The 13165-nt window shown below is 32.2% G+C and overlaps 1 protein-coding gene across 4 annotated transcripts in view; it reads right to left on the reverse strand.

Annotated features, from left to right (window-relative positions):
• NIPBL (NIPBL cohesin loading factor) overlaps positions 1 to 13165 on the reverse strand; it is a 205463-nt gene that overhangs the window by 51694 nt on the left and 140604 nt on the right. For all 4 annotated transcript variants that reach the window (NM_001206584.2, XM_015459095.3, XM_005221614.4 and 1 more), the window contains 10 exons: positions 11901 to 12098; positions 11586 to 11657; positions 11400 to 11489; positions 9711 to 9814; positions 6786 to 6872; positions 4255 to 4486; positions 3265 to 3416; positions 2623 to 2703; positions 2080 to 2180; positions 582 to 720 (listed from right to left, as the gene is read on the reverse strand). In NM_001206584.2, the coding sequence (NP_001193513.1) occupies positions 582 to 720; positions 2080 to 2180; positions 2623 to 2703; positions 3265 to 3416; positions 4255 to 4486; positions 6786 to 6872; positions 9711 to 9814; positions 11400 to 11489; positions 11586 to 11657; positions 11901 to 12098 (1256 nt within the window). The remainder of the gene's footprint in view (positions 1 to 581; positions 721 to 2079; positions 2181 to 2622; positions 2704 to 3264; positions 3417 to 4254; positions 4487 to 6785; positions 6873 to 9710; positions 9815 to 11399; positions 11490 to 11585; positions 11658 to 11900; positions 12099 to 13165) is intronic.

Below are 13165 nucleotides of genomic sequence, written 5' to 3' on the forward strand. Positions count from 1 at the left end.
TTAGTCTCTAAGTTGTATCTGACCCTTTTACGACCCCATGGACTGTAGGCTGCCAGGCTCATCTGTCCATGGAATTTCCCAAGCAAGAATACTGAGTGGGTTGCCGTTTCCTTCTCTAAGGGATCTTCTGAACTCAAGAATTGGCAGGTGAATTCTCTACTGTTGAGCCACCAGGGGAGCCCCCAAGTACTCAATAGAGAAGGCATAAATTCATTTTCAGCATGAATTAAACATTAATTACATTAAAATTATTTGTTACATGTGACTATAGATACTGCATACTATAATATTCATTTTCAAATTCAGTATCTTACTTGAACCTTACAATTTGTAATAGTAGGCTTGTTAGGTATTATCATTCCCATTTTATAAAGAAACAAGATTAAAACAATTTGTATGTTTCATGAATGGTGTATACTAGAACTCAAGTCTCCTAAAACTTAGTCTAATGCTCGACAAGGATCTGAAAGCCCAGTCACAAAACCCTAATTAACACCTTCAGTTTTATAAGAATGGCAGAGAATACAGGTACTTCTTCCTACAAAAGCAAACAGTTCTAAAACTTACAAATGATTCCTTACTTTTTTATTTGAGTCCTCTTCTGAATTAGAGTCCTTCTCTGATGATGGTAAGTGTACTACACACTGAATTAGTTGTAAAACCAGTGCTGTAACCATCTGAATATACATAGGCTCTCCATCCATATCACTACTATTTAACCTTTAAAGGAGAAGAAAATATTTTAATCATACAGCATATGAAGAGAATTTCATTTTACATGTTACTTATGATCTGCAAGTTTCAGGATGCTTTATTTACCAAAATTTCTAGGTATTATCCTTAGTGCTTATAACAGTGACCTTAAGTTAATTATTTTGGGGAAGTTAGGAAAAATACCAACTAAATGTCTATGTATAGATCATTAAAATAATCACAGGAAAAATGCAGTATATAAAATTCTATACTTTATATGTACTGAAGATTGAAAACTGTAATGTAAAACATCAAATATTTTTCAAAGTGATTTTTAAAATGACAAGTCTTCAAGATTTCACAATGCCGAGGCATTCTGATATTTCTTTTATTATTAAAATCTGCTCCATAGTCAGTTCTTGATCATACGTTAAGAGTATGAGGTCTGTGACACAGAATGTAAAAAACCAGATTTTAAATCTTTTCGTTTAAAAGAGTATTCCTTTATATATTGGTAGCTTTTCTTCAGGTTTTAGTAGACAATAGATGTTAATCAAAACACAAGTGGTCCAAAAAAAGTAAGATAAAAACAATTATTTTATAGAAGACAACCTTCAAAGCAATCTAAATATAACCCTATATGCTAGGTCAACACATTTAATCACCCAGGAATATTATGATAGTCATGGAAATTATGATGATGATCTATGCCAACAAAGGCAATATTGCTAACAATAGTGGATAACATTTCTTACTCTGTGCTTAGTAATTTAAACTCATGTCTATTGTCTATATTGCCATTAGAGCAATTTTTCAGCTCTCTTAAAAAATATTATATAATGACTTACTACTGTATAAAAGATTAAGTTCAAGTTCCTAATAAGCCTTGTAAAATCCCTGAACTGCCTCTGACGCTTTGGAGCCGTATTTCCTACTGCTCTTCTCACAGACCAATGGTTCTTAAACAGGGATGACTCTGCCCTTCAGGGGACCTTTGCCCGTGTCTAGTGAAAATTTTGGTGATCATAATTGGAAAGCGTACATTTCTTTTGGTTATCTAGTAGGCGGGGGCCAAGGATGCTGCTAAGCATCTTACAATGTACAGGCCAGCACTGCAAAGTATTATCTGGCTCAATATGTCAGTTATGCCAAGACTGAAATTCCCTGCCAAAGATTTTTATACTTGACAATCACTGAGCCTTTAAGTCTCTCAAGAGTGTATTGTTATTTCACACATTTAAGCTATTCTTCATGCTGTTCTGACACAGAACTGCCTTTTATTCGATGATTAAAACAAAAGTCAGAAATGATAAAGAATAAATATATGATGGCTACAGTATAATGGGGTTCTTCATCATAAACTTGGTGTTTGCTATAGTTAGTTACCTGAAGTTCCTTAAGCTCCTCTTGCTGGTAGGTAATCTTGCCAGTGAAGTAAAAATTTCTTCCAAAATTAACTGCCTATGTTTTTCATATCTTGAGAATACCTATTTAGCAATTATAAGATTTCAACTTAAGTTATAATTATTCGAAAACAAACAAAAATGATACTATACTATGTAATAAAAACCTAATCTGCCATTTAGAATGAAAATGTTTTCAACAACTTCAACAGTAATGACTTAATTTACTCAACCTTTCTATCATTAATTGTAACATTCTTATAGAAGTCATAGTATACTAGTTTCATGCAGAGGAATATGGTATTTTAGGTATGGAAAGTAAGACAAGATTTAAATGATTTAAAATACCTGATTTTATTAAGAAATTATTAAATATTTTTAAATACTTAGAAGTGCTTAAAATCTAAGGCATAAAATAGCCCTCGTGGAAAACTCAAATCTGCATTAGTTTTTGCAAATTTGTATTGAACGATATCAATATTATTTTTCTGGGGGATAACTAAAAATGTGAACTGATTATACTTACTGCAGTAACTAATTTAATGGCACACAATTGTAGTTCACTGACATTTTCCACAAAAAATGGTGTTATTCCCATTGAAGATACCTGCACAGACACAGAGAGTAACGATAGGATACATCTGTAATAGATTTCAGTAACATTCTACCTTACTAAATCCCAAAACACTAAAAAACTTACTGAAAAACAATGAGAGAGCATTTTCTTTTCCCTCATCAATCGACATCTAGTTTTCCCTTTGTTCCCTTTCATCCTCAAGAAAATTAGTACATACCTTCCTTCACAGATGCCATTCCTCTAATTACCAACTTTTAGACTGATAAATGTCACAGGAATGCAAAAAAACAAAACATAATTCACTATTCTGGAAGAAATATCCTAACATATTTTAAAGGAAATAATAACTTTCAAATAATTTAGATTTTAGAATTTACACTACATTTACCTTTCTTCTGCCCCAAGTGGTTCTTTTTAAAACTTCCCTACACTTTTACTTCTTCCATTTAGATATAATATACTCAGAATGAAAAAAATTAACGTAGTGCTGGTATTATTATTGAGTGCTCAAGGTTAAACTGAACCCAATTAGGTCCTTTATCCTTAAATTATTTGATCTAGAAATATGGAAAATGCTTGAAAAAAACTTACCTGAAGGATTGTTGTGTCTGTTAGAAGTTGTATTTCTAGTAGTTCTGATAAGCTGCTAACAATGTCACAAACTTTATTATAAAGCATTACTATTACTCTCTGCTTATGGGTAGAACATTTAGCCCGTTTTGCCTTTGAACTTAGTAAGCCTCCTAAAATGAAAAAAAAATCAAAACAAGGCTTATGTCAACTTTTAATAATCTGTTATAGCAATGAAACTGCTTCCTGAATTAAAAGAACACATCTGTTTTTTCTTCCCTATATAAAAATATAACTTGGCAAACAAAGCTATTTATTTATTGAAGAGAAAATTATTCTCTACGGAATACTCAGAAAGTCGACACTGTTAGAACAGATTTTCAATGGCTATTAAATTCTTGTATCTTAAGTATAAATTTATTTCATTTTTTTTTTTCCATTGACTGGAGCAGGATAGTAAGATGATATTCCCCTTAAATCAACTTGCAATAATTAAACTACAGATAATTAATTTAGGATATTCATGATTCAAGTTTGCCCTCCTCTCTTCAAATGTAAACATGTTAATATACTTGACTCATTTGTAAAGATTATCAGTAAGAGAAAGAATATACATTTTTTAATTAATTTATTTTTTATTGAAGGATAACTGCTAAGAATATACATTTTTAATCAACCCATTTTGTAGATAATATTTTAGGCAAAATTAGGGTGAAGTGCTAAATAGAACCAGAAGTGAATATTAACATTATCTACGATTGCCAGATAAGTAAAATTACTTGTTATTATATGTAAACAGTTGCTAAAGAAATTATAACTGAACAAGTACCAGACTGAAAAATTTCTATATTCCAGTCAAATGAAGGGCAGTGTTTATTACAATTTTATAATCTAGTAATTTTGGTGCCATTTGAAGTCACTGCATTCTGACCCATCCAACATGGCAAAATTATATTACAGGTAATTTTGATATTAAACTAAAAAATTATCAGTATAAAAGGGCAAACCAACCTCCATGAGGATCTAATCTGTAAACAGGATCATACTGAGGATAAAGTGTATTCTGCAAATGAAATTTAGTGTACTGTATAACTCTTTCGATTACATCCTCAATATATACAGCTTTTGGCATGTTAGGGGATGTCATGATGTTTATAGTTGTAAGACAGGCATCTGCTGATTTTGTCACTCTCTCCATAATAAGGTCTCTCCATAACCTTTCTTCTTCTTCAGTATCATTATTCTGTAAAACAACACACTGTTAATGAAACTGAAATAAACACATTTATAGGTTAAAATATTTTTTAAATATTATAATATATTTGACCTTCCCTGTAAAACTCTGTGTCGGGAAGATTCCCTAGAGTAGGAAATGGCAACCCACTTCAATATTCTTGCCTGGAAAATGCCATGGGGTTGCAGAGTCGGACATAACTGAGTGACTGAGCACGCACAGTGGAAAACTTGGTAAGAGTTTTGATGTGTGTCTATTTAAAGAATATCAGGAATGAAGTACAAATACTTATATTAGGTATGATTTTTGTGTTAATGTTTTGAAACATAATGTACTCTACTTTCTAATTTCACCATTAAGTGACATCCTAATAACAAAGTTTTAGTTATGTTTATCTTCTGTGATAGACTTATTTTAAAAGTAAGTAAAATGTTACTGACTCAATCATTTCTAATATCTATTTTTCAACAACACTGTATTTTTGAAACTGAGATTAAAAAGTGACTATGCAGACTACTAAAAACATATTTTATTTTCTAAAATAGATAACTCAACAACTGATAGACTACGTTTTAATTTATACATCAGCAATATGCATTACAATTGGGAAAAAGTGACTTTAATCTTACTTTTAAAGTGAAAATCCTTCTATCACATCCTTAGTTATAAGATATCGACTTTATATTCTAGGAATATTTTCATATGCATGCTAAAAGCATAATATATGTAAAGCAGAGCAGGGCTTTTATACTAAGGCCAAAAAACTCCATCTCTAGCTTTCTTTCATTTTACTACTTATACATCCACTAAAAAAGTAACACAAAATAACTTTTCTTTGATACTGAAACTTTTATTTGGAATAGTCAGTTACAGAGGTTCATCACTCATGTCAAACATTAAGGCTTAAAAGCAACACACTAAAAAGTGCTAAGGTTTTCAGGAATAAAAATAATTTCATTAAAAGCGACTCAGCAAGTTCTCCAGAACTTTGAACTCTAGATTCTTGCTATTTACCACAGTTTCTTGCTAAAATATTAAACACACACACACACACACACACACACCCCCCCCTTTTAAGACTAAAGATGTAGTATTGGGTTGGCCCAAAGGTTTGTTTGGGTTTTTGTAATATCGTATGGGAAAACCCGAACAAACTTTTTGGCCAACCAATATACTGTCACTATAGTTTCTCTAATCCCTTAGGTTTATATGATTCAAGAATTATTTTAAAAGGGCATTGGAAAAACACGGATATATTTAATAAACCACAGAAATACCAACTGAGATTACTTTTCTAAATTCCATGTAAATCACTTAGCACTCCTGTGCCTTTTGAAAACATCAAGAACACTTCCTTTCTGAGATATAATCCAGTTCATGTGCTAAACATATATACTATGTATGTATATATGAGAATGGAAGTATTATCTATCAATAATACTTGCTACCAGTGCTTCTCGTTGGATGAAAATTGGACCTTTTTCTGTTTCGAAAATTTTCTATAATATACTATTTTTATTATCAGTCATTTAAAAATAAATTTCATTCACTCAAAATATTCCCAAATTCTTATCTTTTACATTAAATTCCTATAAGCATTAGTGTTTGAATTTATTAATTGTTAAAGAGACACCAGGATCAATTCAAATGCACATACGGTTTTGAAAGTCTGCTATAAAGGTTAGAAACGCAGACCCTGGTTTATATAAACCATTATTATACCATGTTGCTACCGCTTTTGATAAAGCACACTAAAATGTAATGACAGCTGCAGTTAACATTTATTGAGAACTTACAATGTACCAGACACTGTTAAGCAGGTTACATGAATTAATTGAAGAAACATCCCTCCAACAAACATTTGAGCTAGATATAAAAATAACACATAAGGATCAATATTTTAGAATACATTAAGAAATCACCATATGGTTTCCAACTATTTAGTTCTCAAGGGAAGGTCAAGAAAAATAATTACTTCCTACCAACATTTTATAAATGAAAAGACATTTTAAAGACTCATCCACTTACAAAAGGAAGAGCATAATGTAAGATTAAAGAATGATCCTTTGAACTGAATGAATTTACATCTGTCATCATATTTATTTATATCAAAGCTGTCAACTGATAATGTGTAACATTAATTTTAATGTTCTATTAAATTCTAACTGCAAGGCTAAATGTGAACTAGTAAATAGTGGCAACAAGTTCAAATTAATAAAATTTGGAATTTTCCCTATAAATCAAAGTTCCTTATGAAAAACTGTATAATTTAATAGAGTAAAATTAACAATACAGATTTTAAACTTACATGATTTAACAAAGTGGAGAGCTTTGACCCATCTTGAATATTCTTTTCCAAGATATTTAGGACTTTCACAGTTTTGTCAGTGGAAAGCTGAACAGAAGCAAAAATTCTTTTACCAATCATTGGTAAACATAATAAATTACTCAAGAAATATTCTGTACAATTATTCCCCTTAGCTTATGGATTATACAGCATTAACATTCGCTCACAGAGTGGAAAAATAAAATTTTCTCACTTAGCTCCTCCACTCAGATCTGAATTATGTAGAGAATTAATTACTTATTTTTGAAAGAACAGCAAACGGAATGGGCACATATGTACGTTTCTAAGGCAAATCTCACCATATAGCTAGTTAAGACTGCATTTGTTCTGGCCCTCTGCTCTGTGAAAGTGACACTGAACATGCATATGATCGCAGAGGCACCCACACACTCTCTCTAAATATTTCCTTTGTTGATTTTTTATTTTTAAAAACACCTATTTAATTTCTTACAAATAATGTTTTCTGTATTTAAAAAATTAGTAGTCATTGTAGAGGTTCTACCAGGAAGCAACCATTACCCATTCCTTTGACTAAGTCTCCTTTTAGATCCCTATCAGGTAGCTAGGACTCTCAATGGAATCAGTCAGAAAAGTAATATGGGAGGATCAAAGTGACATCAGGTATATTTTCATTATTTCTATACTGGTGTATAGAAAAAATTTCCCCCAAATATATTGCTTTAGATAATTTCACAACAGATTAAACTACTGAAACTTTTGGTAAATTATCCATGCTTTGAAAATACTCAGTAAATGCACTTTTTTGAAACAGAAACACTACATATTTTGAAATAGAAACACTATAGGACTTATGACATAAAACCTAAAGGGGGCATTGGCATTTCGGAAAACTGATGCCATATTTGTATATACAAAAGAAATCAATATATTCCTCACTGCACATAGTAATATCAATGTGAACCAATAGTACATTAATTCTTGGGTAATCATGTGAAATGTCTGTATAGCTTTAAAATCCTAACTCATAAAACTTTTGGCACTCTCAGTGGGAATGTGAATTGGTGCTGCCACTATGGAAAACCAGTATAGAGGGTCCTTAAAAAAGTAAAAAACCAATCTGTCATAATCAAGTGATTCCACCTCTAGGTACGTATCTGAAGAAAACAAAAGCACTAACTTCGTAAAATATATGCATTCCCATTTTTACTGTAGCATTATTTATAATAGTCAAGACATGGAAGCAACCGTGTCCATTCATAGATGAATGGATAAAGAAAATGTGGTATGTGTGTGTGTGTGTATATTTAGCCATGAAAAGAATGAAATCTTGTCATCTGCAACAATATGCATGGACCTTGATGGCATGATTCTAACAGAAATAAGTCAGACAGAGGGAAAAAAATGCCATATGATCTCACCTGTATGTGGAATCTTAAGAAAAAAAGAATTTATAAATACAAAGAACAGATTGGTGGTTGCTAAAGGTGCGAAGTGGGGGTGGGTGAAGTAGATGAAGGTGGTTAAAAGGTACAAATTTCCAGTTATAAGTCAGTCCTGGGAATGTAATGCAAGGCATGATGAATATAGGTAACAATACTATGATTTATATCTGCAAGTTGTCAAGAGAATAGAACTCTTAATTCTTATTATTCTCATAATAAAAAAAAATAATGCAACTGTAACTGTGTGTGGCCATGATGTTAACTAGATTTACTTTGTATCCTTTTCCAATACACACAAATATTGATTGGTTACACTGAACTCCTGAAACTAATATAAATGAATACAAAATGAATAACTGATATTTTAACTTTGTAAAGAATATAAAAATATTTCCCAGTCTACTTTAAAACTAAGTAAGTTTAATTTTTGACAAAACAAATTCTTCAGATAAATATAATCTTTCATTAAATCTTTTACTATGCTTGAAGAACAAATCATTATCTATACATTACAGACTAAGAGTACAAAATTTTGTAAAAGAGGAGCCTGATAAGGAGGGAAGAGGATTTTTTTGAAACTGTATTTGCATAGTAATCATGCAGTAGTTTAGGAGGTGACTGCTGGATCATAAAGATCATGGGAAGCCAATCTTGATGTTGTCACTATTGTTTGAAGTATTATTAAGGAAAAAAATTTCTGTTATTCCATTAGTGCAATGAGACTACTTGGCAACAGACAGCTCACAGGAAAGACAATCCATAGAAGTTATTATGAAGCCTGCAACAATGAGATTCTGTACTTATTAACAATTAATGTGTTAACAGACACAGAGAATAGATTTGTGGTTGCCACGGGGGAGAGGTGGTAGGGGAGGGAAGGATTGGGAGTTTGGGATTGTCAGTTGCAAGCTATTAATATAGGACGTATAAAGAACAAGGTATAGCACCAGGAACCATTTTCAATATCCTGTGATAAACCATAATGGAAAAGAATGTTTACAGATGTGTAACTGAATCACTCTGTTGTACAGCAGAAAGTAACACAACATTGTAAATCAACTATATTTTAATAAAATAAACCAAAAAAAACCCCCCAACAATTACTGTGTTAAAACCATGGCTTAACTCTTTCAATCAATGTAAATGACTAAAGGAAATGTTAAAGAAAAATTTAGTGTATTTCTGTATTTAAATACTTTAAATATTTGAGACAATGAAAAAATAAACAGTGACAAAAAAATCTAGGACTGTGTCACTTTGAATGCAAAAATATGATTTTTCTTTAGAATAGTTTGCAGAATATGCCTTTGATTCAAGCCTTGTCATTTTTTAAAGAAATAATTCTGTCAGATTCTCAGAAAGAAACAATGAATTGTCTTTTCATCATTACTTACTTTATATAAACTTTGCAATTTACCTTTAAAACTTTAATTTCAAACATGAAATAGTAAGTAAATTTATAAATTTTACTTTAGTGAGATACCTTATCCATTATACCCATTGCTTTAATTTTAGCAGATTCACTGCCAAGTTCATTAAGCTGATGTTTTCCTAAGAGCAGTTCCTGAGGAATTTCATCATCATCACCTGAAAAACCAATTCAAACATACATAGTTTAGGTAAAATAAATAGCTCAAAATAGTTAGCTTTAGTTAATAAAATTTCTGCATATATACAAACAGATGTAAACAAACAAAAATAATATCCTAGGAGGCCTCCATAAACCTCAAGCAAACCCTGAATAAAAGAGGACAAAGATTACAATTAGACTTCTGACTAAGATGGGAAGAGGAGATAGATATCTTATCTTTACTACTTTATGACCCTTCTCAAGCAAACTTTCTGCCCCAGCAGGCTGACCTGTATGGACTACATCAACAGTCTCCCATGCCCTCTGGCTTCTGTTTGGGTTCAGCCAGTGGGATGCCCTGTCAGAAGATCAAAGAGAAGGAGAGTGAGGTCAGGGTATTTCTATTCCTGACTCCTTCCTTGCAAGGTCTCCTCAAGCTGCTCATGTCCTCTGACCAAAAGAACACTTGTTTTTACAGGGCAACCTATTCTAAAACTTTTTCTTTTCCTATTTATTGACTGAGTTCTATTGACTTCTGTTTACCCTTGCTCCTTTGGGTACAGGGGTGGTAACAGTTCCAAGTCTGTTAACTTTGGGTTTCCGCTCTATTCTGCCCCTATCTTTGTAATCTTGGTCTCTTTGTAAGTAACTACTCAAATTATTTTAATTTGAGAATGCCATATGACTTCTTGTTGGTATCTTAAATGACATGGAAGACAGTTTTCCAGCACACAATTCTAAAGTTTTGGAAATGATGAAGTGGATATTCTAAGTAATCAGGGAAAGAATTAATGATACTTACACAAGTAACTGTCACAAATACTTTTAAAATAAAGGTAATATACCTTTTAATGCATTTTTAAACAGATGTACTCATACTAGAATTACTGTACTCCATCTAGCTTTTGTATAAATTAGGCACTAGTGTTTGTATCTACTGAAAGTGGAATAAAATTGTTGAGAGCAGCTTTAAACAATGTAAGCAGCTTTTTAAAAAAATAAACCTAACATTTTTACATCTGTAGGTATGACCCATATATATTATTATAAATTTAACACAACATTACATTAACCCTATTGTATTCTAATTGCTTTACAATTTTGTTTCCCACACTGGATACGGAATATGTATGTAATACATACGTAAAGCCTGGGGCTGGGGTATTTATGTTTGCATCTCTAGCACTTAACATACTACTGACAACCAGTAATTATTCAATAAATACTGTCTTTTAGAATAAATTAGGTAGGTTCTCATTTCTGCATCTTTGCTCATATTAGTACCCTTCTTCTCTAGGACCTACTCAAGTTTCATCTGCATAAAGGCTTCCCTAATCTACTATGGTAGCTGTACTCTCAGGACTCTTAAAACACTATCAGTACTAAACTAATTTAACACTTGAATTTTATACCAACATTTTCAGTTACTTGATAACACAGACTAGATTTGATGCCACACTAGGTTTCAACTTCTTAAGAGCACATATCATCCCTCTGAATCTACTAGAATAACTGGCAGAAATCTTAACACACAGGTAAGTAAATACATTTTAAATTGAGTTTATATTTAGAGGTAAATAAATATATTTTAAATGATTTTACCAAATGCAGTAAAATCCATATCTTCTAAGTTATCCAAAATATTCTCTATTGAGGCTGTGAATCTCTTAAAAGTTGAAGAATCCATCATTTCTGCAAAGGAAGAAAAAAATCCAAAACTTAATCATCCACACTCCAAGTAGAAAACTGAAATTGATGACTATGAATAAAGACAAACTAAAATGTTACCTTCGGGTGTTAGTTTTGGTTCATAAGCTTTCCGCTTCTTCTGTTTTTCTTTTTTCTTCATTTTTCTAGCGACTAAATGAACAAAAAGAAATACTGAAATGCAGTAATAACAACCTAAAATACTTCTATGTCTACTTTCTTCCTGAACATTAATTAAAAACTTGAACAATAATCACTGCTAATACACAAATTTTGTCTTCATTAAAAATTAGGAGTTGTTAATTAGCTCATAAAAAGGTATAAAAATTCTTCGAAGTTAAAACCTTAAATTTAACATCAGCTTAAGTAAGAAATCCATTGACACTGATGAATTACCCTCACTAAGGCTGGGAGGAGGAGAATAATCTTCCATGTCAGAATCTGATGGGCTTCGGTTTCGATAACGACCACCACCTGAACTTCTTCTTCCTTCATGAGAGTGGCCACTTCTCCTATGATCCCCAGAGCTTCTTCTGTCACGCTCTTCATATTCCCAAGCTTTATCATCATCTTTTTTATGTCGTTTCCTAGAGGCTAGAAGCAAATCCCCATGACAAATAATTTACCTCACTTAAAAGACTATTAAAACTTGTACTTTAAAAATGAACCACATGGGGCGGGGGCGGGGGGGGGGGCGGGGCGGGCGGCGGCGGGATGGGGAGGTAGAATCTTCATTTGTGTGAGACTAGGAAATTCTGAGTCATTCTGATTAACCAGAAATATAAATTATGGTACAGAAATGGTATCACTTATTTTAGCATTTATCTAGATTTAGAAAATTTTACATGAACTTGGTTTGCTAATGAATATAGATAGGAATATTGTGGAAATTAAATCACACTGTTCATTTTAAAGAGATATTTGGTGAGTCAATAATATCTAAAACTCAGGATTAATTAAGGCATGTAAAACAAACTTTATCTAGAATTTGATAAAAACCAGAAACACTTTAAAACATTTGGATTGCTGGTGGGAAGTGGGGTTTGGAGGAAAAGTAAACTTTTGAGAAACCGTTACAGACTGTGGGTAACCATGTATACTATCAATTAACAGCCAAGTTAAGCCCACAACATAGCTATAAATTCAACAGAGTTGATAACCTAACATCACGAGCTACCAATACAAAGACACAATAAACCTATATAGTTGTAAATACCCACACACTGAATTCAGTTCTCCAACAATATACTTGCTTAAACCCAAAAAGACAGCTTTTAAGTTTATGCATGCTAGATAAGCATATTTATGTATGTTACCTTCAATCCCTTCCCCATCCTTCCAGAGGTATAAGCATTCTGCTAAAATCACCAGTACTGACAGGAGCCTCTAGGCAGAACTGGCAAACAGATTTCATCTGACACATCAACTCTGATCAACCAGTAGTAGCTGCCCAGAGCAGAATGTTGAGAATAATTCTGAGCCCTGAGACAAAGCACCATATTTCAGCAAGAAAGACTGATTAAAAATGTCTGTCCAGCGAGACTCGGAAGGAATACAAGTGAAAAATATTCAGCACATCTGTTCTAGGATATAACAATATCAAGTTAAAACCAGGATAGAGAACTGATGTGTTCTACATCCTGTGATCATACACTGGTTGT

Source organism: Bos taurus, chromosome 20 (assembly GCF_002263795.3).
Source record: "Bos taurus isolate L1 Dominette 01449 registration number 42190680 breed Hereford chromosome 20, ARS-UCD2.0, whole genome shotgun sequence".
In the NCBI taxonomy this organism is placed as follows: domain Eukaryota; kingdom Metazoa; phylum Chordata; class Mammalia; order Artiodactyla; family Bovidae; genus Bos; species Bos taurus.